The sequence below is a fragment of the Anolis sagrei genome, chromosome 5 (assembly GCF_037176765.1).
Source record: "Anolis sagrei isolate rAnoSag1 chromosome 5, rAnoSag1.mat, whole genome shotgun sequence".
NCBI lineage: Eukaryota > Metazoa > Chordata > Lepidosauria > Squamata > Dactyloidae > Anolis > Anolis sagrei.
This window is the reverse complement of record NC_090025.1, coordinates 144,708,431-144,731,885: the sequence shown is the minus strand read 5'-3', so window position 1 is coordinate 144,731,885 and position 23,455 is coordinate 144,708,431. Positions and strand designations below refer to the sequence as shown.

The 23,455-nt window shown below is 39.1% G+C and overlaps 1 protein-coding gene across 1 annotated transcript in view; it reads right to left on the bottom strand.

Moving 5' to 3' along the window:
• TRHDE (thyrotropin releasing hormone degrading enzyme) overlaps nt 1-23,455 on the bottom strand; it is a 283,101-nt gene that overhangs the window by 191,130 nt on the left and 68,516 nt on the right. The window contains exon 3 of the mRNA XM_067469097.1: nt 935-1,061. Coding sequence (XP_067325198.1) covers nt 935-1,061 — 127 coding nt within the window. The remainder of the gene's footprint in view (nt 1-934; nt 1,062-23,455) is intronic.

The following is a 23,455-nucleotide window of genomic DNA, read 5'->3' as shown; positions in this document are numbered from 1 at the left end:
GAGCCTTTTCACACATTAAAAATGCATAAAATGTTCTCTGTTACAGTATCAATTAATGTATCTCCTGCTACACCATTAGCTGAAGTATAAGAATGATGCCACTCAGCAGGCAAGTGCTTTAATGAAGGAGGCCCTGAATTCCAGGAAGGAACACCTGGGGCTGAAAATCGGAAAACACTTGTGAACAAAAAAGAGCCGCTGACTAATATGTTTTCTGGATCTTGGTCCCATGTGTTTCTAAAGAGGGTGGATGTAATTATACAGTGTGAAACATTCTAGCCTCTGAAAGAAGATTAACAAAAGCAAATAAAGAGAATATGCATTTTATGTTGGGCTGCCTGAACTGCAAAGTAACCTTAGAGAGTCATTTTCAATAAGCACCATTATTACAGAAAATATTGGTTTGGGTTTGTTTTTTTCCAAATGCTTAACACATCTGGCAAGGCAAGATCTCAACGTGACCAAATCAATATAATCTGAAGTCCAAAGGGAAATACAACATGCTCATGCATTCACAAAATGTAAACACAAATTGGTAGAACATTTCTTTTGTGGTAAACCATAACCATGCCAAATGAAATGTTACTTAAGACTGACTTCTAATATATTAGACCTCTTTTCTCAACTGACAGAGAAATTAATATTTATATTAATTAGTTTGGATCCTTAAAAAATAGAAACTTCAGAGAAGTTAACAAAAAGAAAGTCTCTTCACCCTACCCTGTAAACATCTTTTTTTTTTAAGACCTCTCTAGGTAATCTATCCAGAAATCCTCCTGAAGAATGTGGGGTAGCTGCAAGTAGTTCCTTGGGATTCCCCACAATTAGCATGTATATCTCTCATCTCTCTGCAGCTTCCCACGTCTTTAAATGTAGTTCTGGATTTTCTCTTCTTCTTAATACACTCTTCTTTTTTAGGCTAAAATGAGCTTACCTAATTTTGGCAGGGAATAGGGCATTCTGAAGTAGTCTTCGTAAAACTCAATTAGTCTCCGAGTAATATTTAGAGCATAGTCCCCAGATCCTCTTCTGATGGCATCAGGTCTTGCATACAATCGGATCTGATTGGAAAATAAAACAAAACAAAGGATAGGTCACCATGGTTCCCACATTTTTACCAGCTGCAAAGAAGATGTGGCTTTCTTTTCATATTTTCTCTATGATTCCCAGTATGATCAGGGTAGGGTGATTTGGTGAAACAATGAGCCTTCAGGATCAAAATGGAACAATAGTAAGAGTGCCCTTATTCCAAAACTATCACTGAATATACAGCCAAATTCCCAGATTTCTAATGCAATTTGCATCAAATATAAATATTCAACAAAATTGCTTACATGTGTTTTCTGGAGATAAGATGGCACAATGGATTAATATAATGGTTCTTTGCCTACTTTAAATGTACAGAAGCTAAGGTGGCTCAGTAGGAGAGGAGTTCATGGTAAGTTAAGAGCACTTCCCATAAAGCTCTGAACAGTCTGGGAAAGTAATATAATAATTCATCCACCCTTCTTTATACTAGCAGTGACAGTTTTTTCTTGATGAGCAAAATAAGCCCTTGGAAACAACCATTTATAAGCTTACTCATGTACATAAACAATTAGCATTCCTGAAGCTCATCCATGACTGCTCTAGGCCTCTATTTCTATTTTCAAAATGCAGTAAGTATATTAAAGCTGTGCATACTTCTTACACAGTTTTGATGTTGATGCTGCATTCAACACAAAACATTTCAGCTGTCTTCTTGTACAAATCACCAGAATAAAAAAAGCTATTTCTTCATCTAGTGGGTGCAGGTTTCAGACTTCATTGCTTTCATAGGCTGGGAAAGACTCCATCTGCACAAGATATTAAGTCAGAATTCTTCAGAATTCTCTCTTACTGCTCGTGTTGGGGCACATGCACAATAGTTTCTGCTACAAGAACAGCTAAGCAGTAGTCAAATTTGGGGCTGTACCTAAGTCTTAGATTGTCAGATGCTCTGACACTGGCACCATCATCAATTCTTGGTTTCTAATTTTTGCTGCAACCCCCCCCCCCTCAATTGTAGTGCAGACTCATCAATAAGGTTCTCTGCCCCTCTAAATTCCTGTTTAGCTAGTTTAAGACTGTGTTATATGGCCGTCTAGACTCGTATAATCCAGTTCAAAGCAGATAATGTGGATTATCTGATTTGATAAACTGGATTATATGGCAGTGTAGAAGGGGCCTAAGACTGGATCCATATTGCCATATAATCCAGTTTCAGAATGCAAATTAACTGCATTAAACTGGAATGTATGAGTCTGTTCTGCCATATAATCCAGTTCAATGTTGTTCTTTTTAAAATCTTCATGTTGGGATCAAGATTTAGGCACACGTAACAGAGATGGAGAAGACAGCATCCCTTGTTCTTCCTTCTAAAATAACGTCCAACATTCGCCACCTCCATGGTCATCAGTATTTTAAAGGGATCACCTTTCCCCTACACCACAAACATGTAGTAAGATAATCTGATGCTCCATGAAGAGTTGTCAGGGCATTGGGGAGGGGGCACAGCTATGGAGAGAAAGGAACAAGAAAGACTGCCAAAACCAGCCCCATTGCATGTGCCTATATCTCAATTCAACCCTATATTTAGAAGCATGTAAACTAATACATTTCACTGATTTCTGCTGTTCACCAAAAACCACAGTTTAATGATGGCAATATATAAATAGCATTATTTATTGCTTTGACTCTTTGCATTTAGATCCCTGCTCTTATGCATGGAACTTTTGCCACCTCCAAATATTTATTCATGTTTAGAGAATTAGATTGGACTTTAGATTGTGGCCTAATTATACAAATAGATGCAGCACAAATTTCTGAATGGTGATAATAGTTCTTGTGCATAGGTTCACCACATGCTCTCCCTCCTCAGTCTTGCTCACAGATATATGGTGTACACCACCTAATGCACAAATACAAAATGAGGCATGTGCAACTAGCAAGGGGAGCTTTTCAACGCTGACCCCTAGTCATGAGATGTCTCTCCGTGAATCTGATCAGATGGGGCAATTTTTGCATCCTAGGATGCATCCACCCTATTTTGGGGACAGAGCCCCATGCTGGCCATCACTCAATGTTGTGTAACTTCCAGTAGAGCCTCCCCCCCCCCACCACCACCAATCAAGATGGAAGCATCCTTGGATGCTTCTCTCCCAACATGGGAGCCTGTCATTGGAGCCAGCTCAGATCCTCACCAGGAAGGCAACGCTTCCCACATGTGATGGGAGAAGCGCCACCACAATGGAGTGGCATGCAGGGCAACAGATTCGCCCCACTGCCCACTCTGTCTGATGGTGAGGCAGGATGCTTTGCCTGGCCTTTGTGATGTGTTGTTAAATAAATGGCTTGGTATACAAACCATGATCCTTACAGCAACTTTTAATTTCCCATACATTTCAGTGTTTTACTGCTTTTCAGCTAATGAGCTAGGGCTTCCATCTTGGACACAGAATGGAGTTCCTGTAATTTTAAGCCTGAACAGATCCTGAACAGATTGTTGAGTAGGATAAGGTACTATGAAGCTATATGAGGTTGGTGGAAGTACCTGTCTCCCCTGCCTTCCAAATTACCCATTACCTTTTTATCATTGGGGTCCCCATCCTCCCACCCCTTATTTCCATTGACAAGTCAAAAGCTATGCCAGAGTAGATGGTGACAGCTAAAATTGTTGTCTTTATGGTATTATTTTATATCCCACCTTTTCCCCAAGTCGGTACACAAAAATTGAAAAGTGATTAAGCTATCCAAAAATAAAAATGAATTCAATTCAATTCAATTGTGATTACAGTACCAAAAAGTTACAGGAAACTGGCACAAATACTGCTAAGCATGATTTTTGCTCTGGGTAGATTTCTAAAGGTTCTCTTTTGACAGTGCCTTTATTTTTTATAAACTTATTTTTATTATACTGTGAGAATTTTGAATATCAAGATGATAGGGAGGGGAAGGTGGCAGTGGTCATGCTCACCCATACCGAGACTGCATTGGCACGGGTGGAGTGTATGGCAATCCCCTGCCACCAACGTGGCCTACAAATGCAACACAAACTGCATTTTAGCCAGTGTGGAAACACCATATGATTGCCAACATAAATAAGTCCAACAAAAGAAACATTTAAGTCACTTTGGAAATCTATATTCCACAGCAATGACTGTATATAAATGACTATAGTACTTCCTTTTCTGTTGAAAAGATTTAGCAATGTACTTTAGATTCATTTTACAGAGTAAAATCAATCAGCAGTGTATGAAACACATGAGTGTGTACAGTTATCCTCCCAGCACTATGTACTTAAATTTAAATGGTAGATGGTGAGGGAAACCAATGCTGCTGCTCCAGTTTTCATAAAAGCAACAGGAACTAACCATTATCTCTCTTGTTGTTGCTATACTAGACCCACAAGGTAATGTTTAGAAACATTTTTGGAGACTTCTCCAAGGATAAAACTTTTATTTGAATAAATTTTGAAGGCATCCATTTCCACAGAATGAAGAAAGACATCTTCCCAGACAGGCGTCAAGTGTCTTTCACATAACAAATCTTGGAAGGGTTGTGTGCAGTGCGGAAAATATGTAGATAAAACCAATTTACTCCACCTCTAGCTATCCACCACATAAATAATTTTAACTCAGTTCCATCTGTACTGCAAACAAACATTACTGCAGGCTTAATATTAACATGGTGGCATCATTCCATCTGCTCAATAGAAAATATAGTATCAAATGACTTTCTTTGGAGTTTTGAAGCACTACTTGAAAAAAAATGGTTCATTTTCAAAACTGAGATGTAATGTCTTAGCAGAATATTTAATGACTGTCTATTTCTAAGGTAATGGAAAATGGAAAACAATATAATTAACCTAACGATTCATGTAATATAATGGGGTTTTCCTCTCTTGAGATTCTTTTTCTAGTTTTCTGCACTTGCAGCAATGAACCATAGCAATATAATCTTCATGATTTTAACCACTTAGTGCAGGAAAGAGAATACTAGTGTACTGGAAAAAAATAACAAAAAACACTAGATTCTTCATTCACATTGAGTTTTACAATATACATGGAGTTTAACTTTGAATATGTTTTAACGGTTTTTAACTGGAATTATTTAGAAGTACAGCTTATTTAATCCTGTTTTAATGTTTGCATATTTGTATATTTTAAACTGTATGTGCATGCTTTTATGTTAAGCCGCTTTGAATCTCTTGCAGGAGAGATAAAGCGGGGTATAAATAATTTTTTTAATAACAACAACACATTCATTGTAAAATACATTTATGTAACTATTAGCATATTCTGTCTCCCAAAGCCCCTATACATGCTTTTTAGATCCTTATTATAATTTGCTGTGTTACCAATGCAAAGTGAGCAGTCAACCAGGATTTTGACCATGGTTAATTAATCTTTAACTAATAAAGGAGTCTGGATGAGCTAGCACATTATGTATTAAACTCAGGTCATATGAGTTTAACACATTTTCATTTTTTGGCATCAGTATGCATGACTGAGAATCACTATGGCCCCTGAGTTGTGATGTTAAATATTTAAAAGAAGAAGGTTTACAAACTTTAAATCATGGCACTTCCTTTTACAATGCAAAATGATGAACCCTTTCATTCTGTAGTGGGGCATTTTGTATCAATCAAATCAGGGTGTCTCTAATTACCTGTATTTTCTTCCAGGGGTTTAAAAAATTCTCAATATAGCCACTGGCTGACAGCTGAAGGTGTGGTTCTAAAAAGTAACTTTTTAAAGCTCCTGTTTCCTTAATCATGTTGAAATGGCAGGCCTGTGTCTAAGGGTACATATGTACTTTAAAATTAATGCAGTTTGATTTCACTTTAACTGCTATAGCTCAATGCTATGGAATTCTGGGATTTGTAGTTTGGTGAGGCACCAGTGTTCTTCAGCAGAGAAGACTAAAGACCTTTTGCAAACTACAACCCCCCCCCCTCCCCGGATTCCATAGCACTACTCCATTGCAGTTAAAGTGGTGTCAAACTTCATTAATTCTACAGTGTAGATGAACTCTTAGATATACAAAAAAGGCATATGCAAATGCTAAGAGTTCAAATTCCTATCTGACACAACTGGCAAAAGGCACATGCATACCTTGACTAATGGCCTCATCAGACAGAAGAAATTTAGTGTTCTAGGATACTTTCACCCCATCGAATGGACAGAGCACTACACAGGCCATCACAAGACATTGTGTGTCTTCTGGCAGAGGTCCCACCCCCAATCAGGGTGAAAGCATCACTGGATGATTTCCCCACAACACAGGAGGCCAAGGGAAAGCAACGCTTTCCCAATGTGATAAGGAAAGCGCTGCCTAGAGGGAGCTGCATGCGGGGTGACAGATTCACCCCACTGCCCCTGGCCTTTATGATGAGACCTTTATTTAGTTGAGATAAGATTGTCAGAACATAGCCAACAAATATGAAACTTATGGAAATAGGACTGCAATTCCAATAACTCATCACTCACTAGAAGCACCCGGTGTGGGGCAGCAGGTTAGACCACTGAGCTGCTAAACTTGCCAACTGAAAGGTCAGCGGTTCGAATCCAGGTGCAGGGTGAGTTCATACTGTTAGTCCCAGCTTCTGCCAACCTAGCAGTTTGAAAACATACAAATGTGATTGCTTCTTTGGCGGGAAGGTAACGGCACTCCATGCTGCCATGCCAGCCACATGACCTTGGAGGTGTCTACGGACAACGCTGGCTCCTTGGCTTAGAAATGGAGATGAGCACCACCCCAGAGTCAGACACAACGACTTAATGTCAAAGGGAAACCTTTACCTTTACACTAAGCTGACTAGTCTGTTCCGAAATACAGATATGGACCACCACTGGTTTGTCTCTCCTGTCCCAGACTATGTCATGATATTTGCTCTGTGATGGCTATGCTACATGTACAGTATCTTTGTACCTCCTTTTCCATTTGTTTTTCATTCTTCTTTTGCCTTCTCCAAAACTTTTGCATTTTTAAACTGTTTCCTACATGAACAATAACTCTTCTCCTATTGCTTGTCCACTCATAATTTCAGTCACAACTAAAGGAAGATACTGTTCCAGTCTTTTAAAAGTTGTTGCAACTTGCAATTCTCATAGGCTATTTTCTTAAAGGAATGGAGGAGGGAAAGCTGATTCACACATTACATTTTAAGTGGCAAAGATGTCACAAAAATATTCAAAATGTTCATTGTGAATGCATTATGACAGCCAGTATTTATCATGAATGAATAAAACCCTCAGTACTAACAAGCTCCCAAATATGTTAAATACTAGCTGTCAGTACAGGGACAACACTGACGGGAAATATTCAACATGTGAAAGGTGGGATAAAAATTATCTTGTGTCAATATTATTCAATCAAAACATTATACACAAGAGGATAAACACCAAACAGCCAAAGGTAAGCCTTGTTACCCTGGGTAGCATTGCATAAATAGAAACAGAATAAAGCAATATGCAGTACAGTGAGAAAGAATGCATGAAAATAAACTAGAAAGAGATAAACACTGTCAGTTAAACGGAAAAGTGCAAGACAGGTAACCAAAAGCCACCAACACAGGCATACGTCTACAATACAGCACAGGATGCCCCAAGAAGAAATAGTACTAGTAAATAAATGCTGTCAGCAAACATTTAAGATGTAAAAATAATGTTCACTCTATATTTATGGCTAAATAAATGTGACTGACAACAATATGTGTTTATTTTTCATATCCCTACAGGCTGTTCGATATTTAAACTATGAGCTTAATTCTATATTAGTTTGATTTCAGTGGAAATAGATCCAGGATGTTGTTGATTTTTTTTTTTGCACAGTTGGATCTAAGTCATTGAAAACATAATTTCCATGCAATCTGCTTTCACTTTTAAATAATATAAACAAATCTGCCACAATGCAGAATAATTCATGTAAGCTGTCAGTGAAGCAAACAGACAGTGAGATGGATATGACTAACAATTAAATTGCTAGAGCAAATGATACACCCAACAATCGTACCAATAATGGGTCACTGTAGTTGTAGGCTAATGATTATTCACTAATGAAACATTAGGTGAGATTGCCCAAAATCTGCCTAATCTGTTGGATGAGACTAGCAGAAATAAAGAGGAAGATTTGTTCACTCTATTAGAGTTAATCCACAGGATGCACAAAATCAGAAAAAAAGAGGTTCTGGAAAGAAGCCAGGAGAAATTTGGGTCTATTCATTAGAATACATGGCTACAAAGTGTAGTCCAAGAAAGAAGTTTTTCAAGTTCTGATATGCAATGATTTTGTCTCTTCTTTCCATTAAGTTCAAACATTAAATTCATAGCACAACAAGATGATGACCTTTTATCCTTAGATTCCCCCTGAAGTCCAGCATCCACTTTCTTGGAGTGGTCAACCACATGTGTTTATGTAATCAAGCCTAGACACAGTAACCCTTTCCTTCTATCTAGGAGCTGTAATTCAGGCCCCATCTACACTGCCATATTTGAATTCAGATTATGGCAGTTTAGATGGGACCTCAAAGGCATATGGCTACTAATTCTGGAAGTTTTACTTGTGGGCTGATCTACACTGATTGCTGATTCCAGCAAATTCTCTCTGGGATGGTTAAACTTTAGACCTCCACTCCCCCTCACTTTGGCCACTAAGGAAACAGCAGGGACCCCTTACTGTCTGGTGATGCTGAACCCCATTTGGCACCAGATAGCCACCTTTACAATATTCCCATCCCCTGTACTCTTCATCATAGTAGCCAATGGCTGTTATGTGAGTAGTGTCAGCCACTTGTCACCTGGAGCAATGTTGGCCAGGGGGCAGGGAAATCCAGAAACAGAGAGGAGGAACTGCCCTCTCCTCCCCACCTCCCTTTCCCAATCATCTTGTTCTGGCCAGAATTACTCCAAGCGACAAGTGAGCAATATGAGTCATGTATCCACTGGTTACCACAATGAGGAGAATTGGAGGGAGGGTGTGAGTGACATACAATATCATCTAGGCATCCAAGCCCAGGAATACAGGATGGCCATTTAAAGAGTTGTAGCCTGTTCCATCTCAGAACTGGCTCAATGGTTTACCATCTCCTTTTCTGAGTACAGTGGCAAAAGTCAACATCTTAGTCCATCCCAGGGAAATCTAAAAGAAGCAGTGACCCTTCTGCTCTTTCTGTCATGGCACTGCTTCTGGCCTTTTGAATGCCTGTGCTAAGAAATGACAGCAGAAATGGCCAGGTGTGGTTTGCCCCCCAGGGCTACATTGGTATCTCCCCACCCCTTGACATGAGTCACACCAAAAACCCCAAACTGACCTTGATTTATACATGAAATCAACTTATACTTGAGTATATATGATAAATCAACTCTTGATGAGTCTTAATTTTTATGCACACGTAAGACATCTTATCTAAAAGAGATGACTAAGTTTACTGTCAGAGAGAAAAATGTTACTCGTTAAGCCAAAAATACAAATTTATCTTCTTATGAAAAGAAAGAAAACTAACAATTCCCTAGAAACCTAACTCTTTGCAGCTATGTTTCATATTTCACTATAACCTTTCAGCTTAAAAAATATCAGGTGCAAAATTTGTTTATCATGCAAACACAAAATTTCATAGGGAAAGCTCATCACATTTGCTTGGAGATTTTATTTGTTTTAAAAAATAATAGATTGCCTTGTTAATTTGGGGGAATGTTGCATTATCATCCCGAAATAATTTAAATTGAAGATTAAAGATACAGCTACATAAACTGGCATTAAGTTTAGAATCTCCATATTTATTTGTTTCAGAAAATATAGTGTAACTTGTACATATTGTAAAGACGTATCAATGCCACCAATAAAATGTAAAGTCGTGCGTTAATCCCACCAAATGGGACCACCAAAAATGTAAGGAAGTTCCTAGACTGCTATTAAATTAAACTGCCACCAATATGTTTAGAGACGCTGGTCTTAAAGTCTCTGTTTATCCCTATTTGCGTTGTGAGGTAACTTTGGTAGAGTGGAATGCACCGAACGTAAAATCAATGGAGGAGGCAGGTTTAAAATAACAAAGAGAACAAGTTTATTGTTAAACAGAGCGTATTGTTGCAATATTGAGATGTTGAGCTTGGCATATGCTTGATGGTTACAATATGGCTTGGTTGAGATACATTCAGGCTTTAGATGTTACAATCTTATAAACTCCTTCTACAGTGAAGTGCTTTATTATTTCAGTGTTCCTTGTTGTGAATATTTTCACTGTTTGTCCTATACCGGATCAAACCACTGATCTCCAGTCTTCCACTACTGGCGATCCCAAAACCCTCTCTGTTAGATTCTTTTTAACTCAAGCAATCTAACTAGGTTTCACCTTCAGCTCCCTTGCTGAAGAAATATTCACAAATACTAAAAACTAACTGAGTTTACACTACTTCACACCACAGAGCCCTAACTGACTCTGCCCTCTTCTCAGGGTCTCTTCCTCCTGACTAAACTACTTTTCCAGAGTCCTATCTGACTCTGCTCCTCCTCTCAGGGTCTCATCCTCCTGACTGAAAATTAACTGTCACTTTCAAACCTTTTTCTCCTTAAGCTCCGCCCACCTCCTCTTCTGCCTTGTCACCATGGCAACCTATCTCTCACAGCTAGGCCATGGCAACCAATGTAAAACATAAATACAGTTTAAACACAGTATAATAAACACTTTATAATAAACATATCTCTACACCTTCCCCCCCAGAAAAATTATTTTTGGACCATTCTCAATCCCAGAATGGCAAAAATAATTCCACATATTATTCAACAATAAATACATATACATCAATTCTGAAAGGGAAACATATTATGGTTAAGTATATTTCAATTATACATACATACAAACCTTTAACCTATGGAATCCTAGATAAGGCGTCCGCAACTATATTTCTTTTACCTGAAACATGTCTAATTTCAAATATAAAATCCTGTAAACACAAACTTCATCTTAACAATTTGTTATTTGTACCTTTCACATTATCTAACCATTTTCATTTGTTGACATATTACATTCATCAGAATGCCATTTTTTACTTAAAACTTCCACAACCTCTCTACGCTGTGGTTGGGACAATTCTATGTTCATATCTACTCGATCTAAATTTTTGTACTGTTCACGATCACCCTCCCGAAAAGAAAAGGGACCGGATTCCTCTTCCGAAACAACAAAACATACATTCGCAGACCTTACAACATAAGGCTTTAACATGTTTACATGGACTCTTCTTTCTACATTGGAATGTTCATCAAAAATATCATAGTTTATCTGGCTGTGCTTTCTGATGATCTTCCAGGGTCCAGACCAATCCAATTGAAGTTTGTTGGGAGATAAAAATAAAACTTCATCTCCGATGTTGAAGATCTTTGGTTTAGCAGTAGAGTCATAATAGTCTTTTTGTCTCTGCTGAGCCACAAGTAAATGTTCTTGAGCAATGTCTCTAGCTAGCTGCATTGTTGCTTGAAGATCCTTTAAATACTCCGACACTGGAACTGGATCTGTCGCCGGACTTTCTTCCCAATATTCTTTTATCAGGTCTAACGGACCACAAGCTTTCCTTCCATATAGCAATTCAAATGGACTGTAGCCAGTACTGTCATGAGGGACGGTCCTGTAGGCGAATAACAGTTGTTGCAATTTGACGTCCCAGTCGTATGGCTTCTCTTCACTGTAAGACTTTATCATTTTGACTAAAGTCTTGTTCATATTTTCAACTAGTCCATTTGTCTGTGGACGATAAGCTGTTGAAGTCAGGTGTCTGATTCCACATAACTCAAGCAATTTCGACATAAGCCTGGAAGTAAACTGGGTTCCCAAATCCGAAACCAATTCTCTAGGATAACCAGTTCTTCCCCAAATGGATAACAGGGCATTTGCAATTGTTGTTGTCTCGATGTTAGTCAGAGCTACAGCCTCTGGATATCTTGTGGCGTAGTCAATCATGGTTAAAATGTATCGGTAACCACGTCTGCTTGGTTTATAAAGAGGACCCACTATGTCAATGCCTACTCTGTAAAATGGCTCTCCAATTATTGGCATAGGGATCATAGGAGCTTTAACTTTATCCCTTCCAGTACTCAATCTCTGGCAGATGTCACAAGACTGGCAAAACTCTTTGATCCTCTGGAACATGCCAGGCCAATAAAAGTTTTTAGTGATTCTCTTCGTGGTTTTCCTCACACCCAAATGTCCACCTTGAGGGTTTTCGTGTGCCACCCTCATCAGCTGTTCTCTAAAACTTTGAGGCACTACAATTTGACTACATGTTACTGATCCTTCTGTCGAGTTCACACTTCTGGTTTCTCTATATAAGACACCATTCTTTAACACAAACTCGGAGGGCTGTTCTTTTGCCGATACTGTGGGGTTTTGAGCTAAAGCGAATAGAGGTTTAAGAGAATCATCGGCTCCTTGTTCCTGCCGAATCTCTTCAACTCCTCCCGTCTTCTTAACAAGCTCAGCAACTGTAGCACTGGATTCCGGACTCTCATCCCCATCTTGTTGTATGGCAAAACACATGGCTTTTTGTTCAGGGCTTTCGTTGTTACATTCTTTCTCCTCACACGCCATCCTCCAGCTTTCAATCTTCTTAGCCAAATCATTTCCAATTAAACATTTGTATGGTATGTCAGGACTGACTGCAAAATCCCACATACCCTTCCATCCTTCATATTCTATTGGCAAATTCACCACTGCTGTTGGTATCGCAGGTCCTAAACCTTTTAATCTTATTTCAGAGGTTGGCTGCTGAAATTTCTGAGGTATTATTTCAGGGTGCACTATACACACTTCGGAACCTGTATCTCTAAGTCCTTTCCTGTCTTTGTTGTCAATAGAAATGGTTTCTAAGTAATCTTTAGATGGGCTGCCTGACAAGATGAACAAACATTGTTTCTCTTGAGGCTCTGAGCCTGAACTCTCCTTTGAAACAGTATCTGGTTCTGCCTTTGGTGTTTCTTTCATTTTATTCACAAAGAGGGTTGTTTTCTCTTTCCTTAACAGGGGACATTGATATTTTATATGGTCCAATTTTCCACATTGAAAGCACCGTCTTTTTACCTCAGGAGCAGTTTGTCTTGTTACACTCTGCCTCCTATAGATGGTGTTTTCTAAGTCAGAACCCTTTTCTTGCTGTGGGCGCGTTTGTTGTGAATAAAATGGCTGCCTGTTTGTTCTTTTGTCACTTGGCAGATCTTCCCTTTTGAATCCTTCTTTTAAGGTTGTTATTTGATCTGCCATAACCGCTGCCTCTACAATAGTGGATGGCTTGCGATCTTGAATCACCCAGCGAATATCATAAGGCACTAATTGAAAAAACTGTTCCAGCTTTAAAAGTTCTCTCAACTGTTGGTAATCTTCCACCTCAGACGTCCTTATCCAACTATCGAACAGTTGAGACAATCTTGAGGCCACCTGAGCAAAACTTTGTGTTTTATCTTTCTTTAATGTCCTGAACTTAAATCTGTAATATTCAGGAGTCAATCTAAACTCTTGTTGAATCTGTTTCTTAAACAGATCATAGTCTCCATAAGACTCCTCAGGCATCTGTCCATAAATCTGCAAAAGTTTCCCACTTATCTGAGGCCTAAGGTATGTCATCCATTTTTCCTTAGCCACCCCAAAATCCCGACATCTCTCAAAAGATATTAGGAATTTCTCTGGATCATCGTCCTTGGTAAATTTTGGGAATTTCTTTGTCAAATCTGGGGTATCCACTCCAGATCTCCCTTCCTGGACATCACTGGATGTTTGAGACAAAGCCAATCTTTGTTTCTCTAGCTCAAACTCCATTCTCTTCAATTCTAACTCCCGTTCAAATTCTCTCACTCTTTGTCTTTCTTCAAATTCTCTTTGTTTTTCCTCCATTTCCAGTTCTCTCTCTTTTTGTTTTGCCTCCATTTCCAATCGTTTCATCTCTAACTTGTACTTAAAAGCCATTTCTGACATAGGCACTGGCTCTGTCTCTGCCTCAGAGCCCGAACTTTCTTCTTGGTCTCCCTCTCTTTCCTCAGCCAGCTTTCTCTGCCGCCTGGTAGCCATGTTGTTGGAATATGGCTTTTACCTCACAACTTATTTTTAAATTAACTTTTACCTCACAACTTATTTCTAAATCAATCTTAAGGCACTCGATCAGTTGTTAAACGAATCCCGTCGTCTGCCACCAAAAATGTAAAGACGTATCAATGCCACCAATAAAATGTAAAGTCGTGCGTTAATCCCACCAAATGGGACCACCAAAAATGTAAGGAAGTTCCTAGACTGCTATTAAATTAAACTGCCACCAATATGTTTAGAGACGCTGGTCTTAAAGTCTCTGTTTATCCCTATTTGCGTTGTGAGGTAACTTTGGTAGAGTGGAATGCACCGAACGTAAAATCAATGGAGGAGGCAGGTTTAAAATAACAAAGAGAACAAGTTTATTGTTAAACAGAGCGTATTGTTGCAATATTGAGTTGTTGAGCTTGGCATATGCTTGATGGTTACAATATGGCTTGGTTGAGATACATTCAGGCTTTAGATGTTACAATCTTATAAACTCCTTCTACAGTGAAGTGCTTTATTATTTCAGTGTTCCTTGTTGTGAATATTTTCACTGTTTGTCCTATACCGGATCAAACCACTGATCTCCAGTCTTCCACTACTGGCGATCCCAAAACCCTCTCTGTTAGATTCTTTTTAACTCAAGCAATCTAACTAGGTTTCACCTTCAGCTCCCTTGCTGAAGAAATATTCACAAATACTAAAAACTAACTGAGTTTACACTACTTCACACCACAGAGCCCTAACTGACTCTGCCCTCTTCTCAGGGTCTCTTCCTCCTGACTAAACTACTTTTCCAGAGTCCTATCTGACTCTGCTCCTCCTCTCAGGGTCTCATCCTCCTGACTGAAAATTAACTGTCACTTTCAAACCTTTTTCTCCTTAAGCTCCGCCCACCTCCTCTTCTGCCTTGTCACCATGGCAACCTATCTCTCACAGCTAGTCCATGGCAACCAATGTAAAACATAAATACAGTTTAAACACAGTATAATAAACACTTTATAATAAACATATCTCTACAATATCCACCAACTATATAATGCTTACAGGGCAGGTATTGAGACTGAGATTTTCAGATATGAAATCCACTCAGAAAGATAGCAAAATACAGATAATCCATTATTTATGGACATGCCCCTTGGATTCGAACATCAGAGAAAAATGGATGAGTGCACTAGTAATACCTTTGAAATGAAGGGCATTATATAAATACAGATATAAGCAATACAGCTGCTGTCAGATAGAACCCTGTCAACACTAAAGTAGCTATTAAGAAATAAAATAATTTAATAAGGAATTCTAATTCATTTTTAAATCTGAACTATTGTCAGTTACATGCATGTGTTTATTTGAGGCTTTCCTTAAATTTCTGAAACTGCCATATAGAACAAAGGGATGCTTGTTATTCAGAAAAAGTATCATGGCGATGCTATCAATTTTTTGCAATAATTGATTAATTTTTTTTTCTTAGCAATTTATATCCTACCTTTCAGAGAAAGCAATCATATTCTGAACCTCTGGCACTGCCATATATGTTTGGTTGCCAGAAATGCCTTGCTGCCTTACTGGAAAAATCTAGGAGGGATTCTGGTTTATTCCTTTCTTTCTTGGCACAATGGCAACCATACATGGAAGGTTGGGCTGGGGGCTTCCATGCTAGATTTTTGCCTATTTCTTCCTTACTTAGGGCACATCCAGACAGCTCACAAAATGGGCAAGCTCCCGCATTTTTACCTGGTGTGTCCAAACTATGGCTGAGGTAAAGCAAATTAATTCATCACAAAGCAGGAAAACCCTGCTTTGTGCCAAATTAATTTGACACGTGGAAAAACCAGAATAAGGAAACTCCCAGCAATATGTCCCTAATTGCACTTTATTAGTGATCTAGGACTGTCTGTACGCCCCATTCTTTTCCAAAATTCTATCCTAGTTATATTTCACCTGGTCTTGCTCAGCATTATTTTGAAATTTTTAATTATTACATTTGGCCCAACCATAGGTTTTTAAATGTTATTGTATTATTGTTGATGTTTACTGCCTATTTTTTGTTTATGAGTTTTATTTTATTGATTTGTATTACTGTTGTTGTTTTTTGCTGATGTATCGTGGGCTCGGCCTCATGTAAACCACACCGAGTCCCTTGGGGAGATGGTAGCGGGGTACAAATAAAGTATTATTATTATTATTATTATTATTATTATTATTAACCCATATCTTTCAGAAGGCCCAGGTCATTTCAGCTGTACGTGACTTCCAGGCCCAATCTACACAGCTGTCTCAGGATTTCCGAGCTTCTGGAGCCTGGAAAACCCAAGACAGGCCCCACCCCACCCCAAAACCCCTTTAAAAGTCTTAAAAACTAAAAAAAATACTTACACAGTCACTATTACCCTGTTGCTGGCCCTTTCCTAGTTCGTAGAAATGGTGTGCCAGGAGAATGGGGGAGGAGCGATTTTTCTCCTGTTCCCTTTCTCCTGACCCCCTTTCTCCTGGCACATCATTTTTATGTGCCAGGAGAGGGCCTGCAGAAGGGTTATGTCAGCCAGGTAAGTAATTTTTAGTTTTTAAGACTTTTCTGGGGCTTTTTTTCTTGCCATCCGGGTGCCTGCCAGAAGGTCCGGCAGGGCATCTGGGCACCCTTCCCCAGGAAAGTGTGTATTTTCTGCCAGTGTGAGGACAACACAGACATTTTTTAAACCGGGGTTGTACCAGACTTTTCCTGTGTATGGAACCAGCCTTTGTTAAAAGGGAAATTCAGTGGAATGGAACAATCCCTTCCTCCTCTATTCAAATCACAACATAAACAAATTCAACAAATATCATTTGTTGATATACAACCACACTGGTGCAGTAAATGAAGCTGGGACTGGAATCAGGGCTGGAGTATAGCAGGCAGACCGAGATATACTCAGTATGTTTCCATTAGTCCTAAATAATTCAGAGGCTAATATTCAAAACCAGAGCCTGAAAGTAACTACTGTAAGTTTACTGTAATATTTGGGTTTTTTTTCAATGCAAGTTGGCAACAACCCACAATTAGTTATCAAGGAATACTATTTGCAGAACCCAAACTCTCTTAATAGACTATAGCACAATTCCATCTCGAGCATTCAAAGAACGTTCACTGGTGCCTTTCCACATCTTAGTTATAAAGCAGTAACTCCATCTACTCTCATCTTAGCAATTCAGTTCATCAGTCATGTGGGTTTGAGAGGTGAGGAACTGAAGTGAGATGAATGGAAGGAAGACAGAGAGATTACTTGCAAGCTAGGGATGAAATGTGAAGCTGGGACAAGAGTGAGTGAAGTGGATAGCAAGAAGAAGTGGGAGTGTTGCAAAGGATGAGAGTTTAAAGCAGGATTGGAGTGGGATGGATGGAAGGAGGTGTTTGCTAGGGGTAAGATTTTAAGCTGAGACAAGAATAAATGAGAAGAAAAGACAGAGAGAGCACATTTATCTTGATGGTAAGAGCTGTTTGGCATTGGATTACACTGCAGGAGAATGAAGGGATCCCCTTCTCTGGAGGTTTTTAGACAGAAAATGGATGGCTATATGTCAGGGATGTTTTAATTCTGTTTTCATGCATGACAGGGAGTTGGATTGGATGGCCCTTGTGGTCTCTTCCAACTCTTTTGGGGGGGGGGGGGGTGGCTGGAAGAATGGCTCCAGGGGATTGCGAAGATTTACTTTGCCCATCCATTCACAAATATTTATCTCCATGCTTTCCAATTGTGGCAAATTATTGATCTTCGCTACCAGTAACACTTTTGAGATCTGCACCTCATCTCATGTTCCTGATAATTCCTGTTATTTCTGGAGCATGACTTTCTATAATGCGGACTTTTTCAAGAGTGCAGCTATTACTTTATAGCAGAATTTACTGTTGTAAATGAAGTCATAAAATTAGTTGTTATATTTTCCTCCCTAACATGAGTTTATTTTATTTCTATATTAATACCAAATTTAATGCTGTACTTAAACAGGTGGTTAGATTTCATTAGGGTGGGGTAGCTGCCAGTTTCAATAAGACAATAAGGCCTCAAGGGAAGGATTAGAATTGGAGGAAATGGTCCCCATGGTTCTGTTGCTAAACTGCGTCAACTGTGCCTACTATGCCTGCTGTGCCAACTAGGAAGCAATTTAAGAAGAGCAGAAAGGATAACAAAGATGAGTCCCAGCTGACAAATGTGGATGAAAGGAAGTGATTTGTTTTCTCCATATAAGGCTATCAAGAAACCTTCAGAATATTAGGCTCTTCACTCTTGAAAGGCTGATATTCCCCTCTCCTCACTGGTTTATAAACAGGGTGGTGGAAGGCTACAGTGCATCATTATACCTTTTGATATCTCCAATATACGTACTCTATGGGTTTTATTGTGGTTTTTACTATATACTGTAATATTGTTCAGAAGTTAAGCATCCCTTATCCAGATTTCCAAACTCTGAAACCTTCTAAAATGCAAAATTATCCACATGAATGTCTGAGACCATGACCGCTTTGCTTTCCAATGGGGTACACAAACTTTGTTTCATGCAAAAGATCATTAAGATATTGTGCATAAAGTTGCCTTTGGGCTATACGTATAAAGTGAATACGAAATATAAACAAATTCCATATTTAGTCTCCAAGATACAGCATTATGCAGTACATATAAATACAGTTATAAAAATCCAAAACAGTTCTGAACTCAAGAATTTGAGAAAAGGGATACCCAACTTGTATTATAAATATTGGAAATAATGCCTTAACAGTATTTTAATGAGTTTATCATTATCCTTTCAATGCTAGGCACTTCAATAATTAAGTTTCCTTACTTCCTTTGTTACAAAGAGACATAGAGAGACCACCAATTTCCTCTAGCCTTTTCTCTCGATCTCTTTCCCTCTCCTCCACCTTTAGCTTTCCATACATCTCCACTTCCGTGAGTCAAATACCCTGAGTTAGAGTTATTATATTTGTTTGACTGAATCTATTAAACCAGAATTTTCAGAGGGGAGTAGGACATGCTCACAGAGAAACATCAATGTAAATGTTTTGAGCTGTTTTAATGATGATGTATATCCATCCTCGGGCTGCATAATTTCTTGTCAAAACTATTTCACATACACCATTTGGAATACAGTCAAATATGAAAATTAATGAGTGCAAGCATCACTTTATTTTATTAGCCTTACAAGACAAGGTTAAGTGATCTAAACAAAGAAAGCATTATGGAAAACATTCTCACAGGAATTGTGACTTTGCCTTATCTTTTCTGTTGATGATGCCATACTTACTTACTTAGGCGATCCCTCGTTGACCGAGTAAGATTGTCTTCCAAGTTCGGTGTACTGGCGGTGGGTACGTTGGTGACTGCGAAGCCCTATTCTTGACCTACATGTTCTCCTGTAGTGAGGGCATCCATTTCCAGATGGAAGGAGGCCCCGGTCTGGTTTGGCTTGACACGCCTTCCTCTTGGCATGTTTCTCTCTTTCGCCCTCCATTTGTGCCTCTTCAAATTCTACAGCACTGCTGGTCACAGCTGATCTCTAGCTAGAGCGCTTAAGGTCCAGGGCTTCTCAATTCTCTGAGTCTATGCCACAGTTTTTAAGGTTGGCTTTGAGCCCATCTTTAAATCTCTTCTCCTGTCCTCCAACATTCCATTTTCCATTACTGAGCAACTGCTTTGGGAGACGGTGGTCGGGCATTCGTACAACGTGGCCAGTCCAGCGGAATTGATGATGGAGGACCATTGCTTCAATGCTGGTGGTCGTTGCTTCTTCCAGCATGCTGACATTTGTCGGCCTGTCTTCCCAGGAGATTTGCAAGATTGTTTGAAGGCAATTCTGATGGAATCATTCCAAGAGTTGCATGTGACGTCTGTAGAAAGTCCATACATTGAATTTAGAATCCCTGACTCCTGAATGTGAAGCGTCTCCTCAGCTCTTTGCATACCAAACTTCCTGAATGGCAGTAGGAAATCAGGCAGAATACAGTTCTTCAGTTGTGCAAGAAAAATCTTCTCCATATGCTCAGATGCATTCAAAACACTCAAAACATTTATAATTAAGAATAATCCAGCCTTCATTCATTTGGAGCTAACCATTTGCTGCTGCACTCGCAACACTGAAAGGTTTCTTCTAGCTGAAATAAATATGCTGTTCCTTCCTAATTTTCATATCATTACTTAGTCATGTTTTAAAAGATGTTTGATGTAAGGGGTACAAAGAACAGAAGAAAAAGATGCAGATCCATGACCAAACTGAATTGAGTAGTTTGTAAACCCTATACTTTAGGACAGCCTTTTAGAATCTGAACATTTCTAGACACGTTGGACTTCCATCAATCGTATGCCACATTTGTGTTGTCAGCATTGCAATCCATCTGGGGAGAAATCTAAGTTGGGGAAATAAAAAACTAAAATGGAAAAATAAGATTTTTTGTAATTCCTTTCGCCCCCACTTTTATCACAAGTACGACTTGTGGGGATGAGAGAGAGGGCCTTCTCCTCTGTGGCCCCTCAGCTTTGGAACTTGCTGCCTAGTGAAATTAGACAAGCCCCTACCCTGGCAGCTTTTTAAAAAGACCTAAAAACTTGGCTCTTCCAATGTGCCTTTGGCAAGTGAACATATATTCCATATTTTATCTGTTCCAACTACAGTTTCCATCCTCATGATGCACTCCCCACCCACCCCAGCCCTTAAGGAAGGTCTAACCCCATTGATCTTTCCTTTTGAGATCCTCCCTCAGAAACACATTCTCCCACTACTTATCTCAACCAGGGTTTTATCAGTTTTATCCTAATGCATCTGACCTGCCCGTGTTCTATTTTTCTATCATGTTATTTTGTAACTGTTTATTTCATTTTGTTATTTCATGTATTTTATTTTGATGTTATTTTCGCCTCTTTGTATTTTATTTTGCTGTACTGTAATTTTGGGCTTGGCCTCATGTTAGCTGCCCCGAGTCCCCTTTGAGGAGATGGTGGTACAAATAAAGATGATGATGATGATGATTATTATTATTATTATTAATATTATTATTATTATTAAATGTGCCCATATATTTGCTATAAATTCCATACTGAAAACAATTCATTACAATTTATCCAACTATACTCTTTCAATTATTAGCATTATTAGAAATGAATTAATAATTTCTGATGTTGTCAAATTAACTTTGAAATCAGATGTTTCAAGCAATGTCTAGTCTCTTAGGGCATGGTTACATTCAAAATGCATACTGACTTCATTCCAAAGTATTTGTCCCCAGGAAAAAGAATGTAAGTTCAAATGACAGAAAGGGGGTTCAGACATTAATACATGCCAAAGATGTAGTGTAAGAGAAAGGACAGTAATCAATCATGCCCTGCTGTGTTTGTTTATGCAATGTATCACTGTGGTGTTATCAGTAGTGATATGAACCATTTTGAAAGCCATATTAGAAATCTTGTAGCACTCTTACTATCACCAGCAGCTCTAGAATATTGATTTGGAGCTCTGTTTTGAAGTCAATAATTCTTTGTTGCTTAGGGTGTTGCAATGAGCACCCCAATCAGTTGTCAAAAAGTCAGTACTTACAATAATCAACAGGTACTTTGGCTTGAAAAAGATTCTGTGCAATCAAATTTGTTTCTCCAGCCACCAGAGGAAGAAGTATTATAGGAATCAGTAGCAAAAGACATACACTAAGAAAGGCTAATATTTTGGGCTGAAATATCAAGAAAGCAATTTTGAAAAATTCTCATGAGCATCTTGGCACACGAAATGACAACTACCATTCAAAACAGCAAAGCTTAACAAAAGCCATATCAATTTTATTGGGGTCTGTGGGCTCTTAAGAACTGCGACTAATCTCTGTCTTCTATTCCAAAAGCCTTTCCCCAGTGCTAGATCAAGATTAATCCTAAAGAATGTAATAGTTTGCATGGGAACAAAGCAAAACTTCTTTGTACTAACTAGCATGGAGAGCCAAGGATACTAGGAGAAATAGCACAAGAGAGAGGAGTAGGACAATACCACTATCAGCAAGTTATCTCTACAGATTGAGTATCCTTTATCCCAAACACTTGGGACTAGGGACACATCTACACTGATACATGGGGGACGATCCAACATGTGAGGCATGGGATCGGCCCTGAGAAATGTCCTCTCAGTCTTCTCAGGGACTCCTGTAGAAAAGGAAATCCCCACTACCCAATGCTGCTGAATTGTGTTCGTCACCACTGTCCAACTGTCATCCAAACTGTTCCTCCCTCATCCATATGTTTTGGTTGTCTCTGACTGTAACAAGACCTACCTTTTCCCCATTAATTGTCCTGACATCAGCCAGAACAATGGGGCACTGAGGGAGAGAGGAAGCAGGGAACCCCCCCCCCCCTCTCCCCTTCTCTTTCCAATGCTCCATGTCACCTTGACTGATGTCAAGGCAAGTGATAGGTCTCATGAAATGGAGGGTAGGGAGGAGAAGGGGACTGTTGTCCTGTGTCTTTGGGCCACTCGAGCCCAGGAAACGTGGAACGGCAGTGGAGACAGTTGCAGTCAGGTCCAATATTTAGTAGTGAACATATAACACATATTTTAAAGTCATTCCACTGGCTGCCAGTTAATTTCTGTGTAAAGTACAATGCAATGGTTTTGGCCTTTAGAGCCCTACATGGTTTGAGTCCAGGTTACCTACAGGATCACCTTCTTCCATGCAATCCTCCTTGAACACTGAGGTCCTATGGAGGGTGTCTGATCCAGCCAGCCAGAACCCAACTGGCAACCATCACTCAGAGGACTTTTCATCAGCCGACCCAAGACTGTGGAATGACCTGCTGGAAGAGCTCCAACAGCTAGATCAGCTGTCACAATTTAAGACATAAGTGAAGACTGAAGTTTCCTAACTTGGTACATAGGTAGGCTAAATTTGTTTGCGTAACACCTTATACTCTGGCTGGTGTCCTAAATCAGTGATGTATTGTCACTGTAATGCCATTTGCTGTTTCCTGAGAAACAGCAGTGAATAGTAAGAGAACAGAGCACTTCAAAAGTATTGACTATCAAAACACTGACTTCAGATGACTCAGATATTAAAAGGAATTACAACAGATCAAAGACATACTGTGAAAACTTCTTCCAATGAAGGCATACAGAGTAAACAGCCTATGTTCTCAAAGCTCATACTAATTTCAAACCCCGTAAGACCACTGTGTCTAAGAGCTTCAAATCCAATTAGACTTACATATTCACCAAGAAAAATATTGCCTTCAGTTCTAATAAACAATGTCCTTCTGCCACCAGTGAAATTGTTCTTGAGAAGAGCATGAAGGAAAACATAATGTTCCTGGCAAACAGGTGTACAGAAAAATACCATGTGCACTCTGAGGTCAATCGAGCTACGGAGACTATACTAAAAAA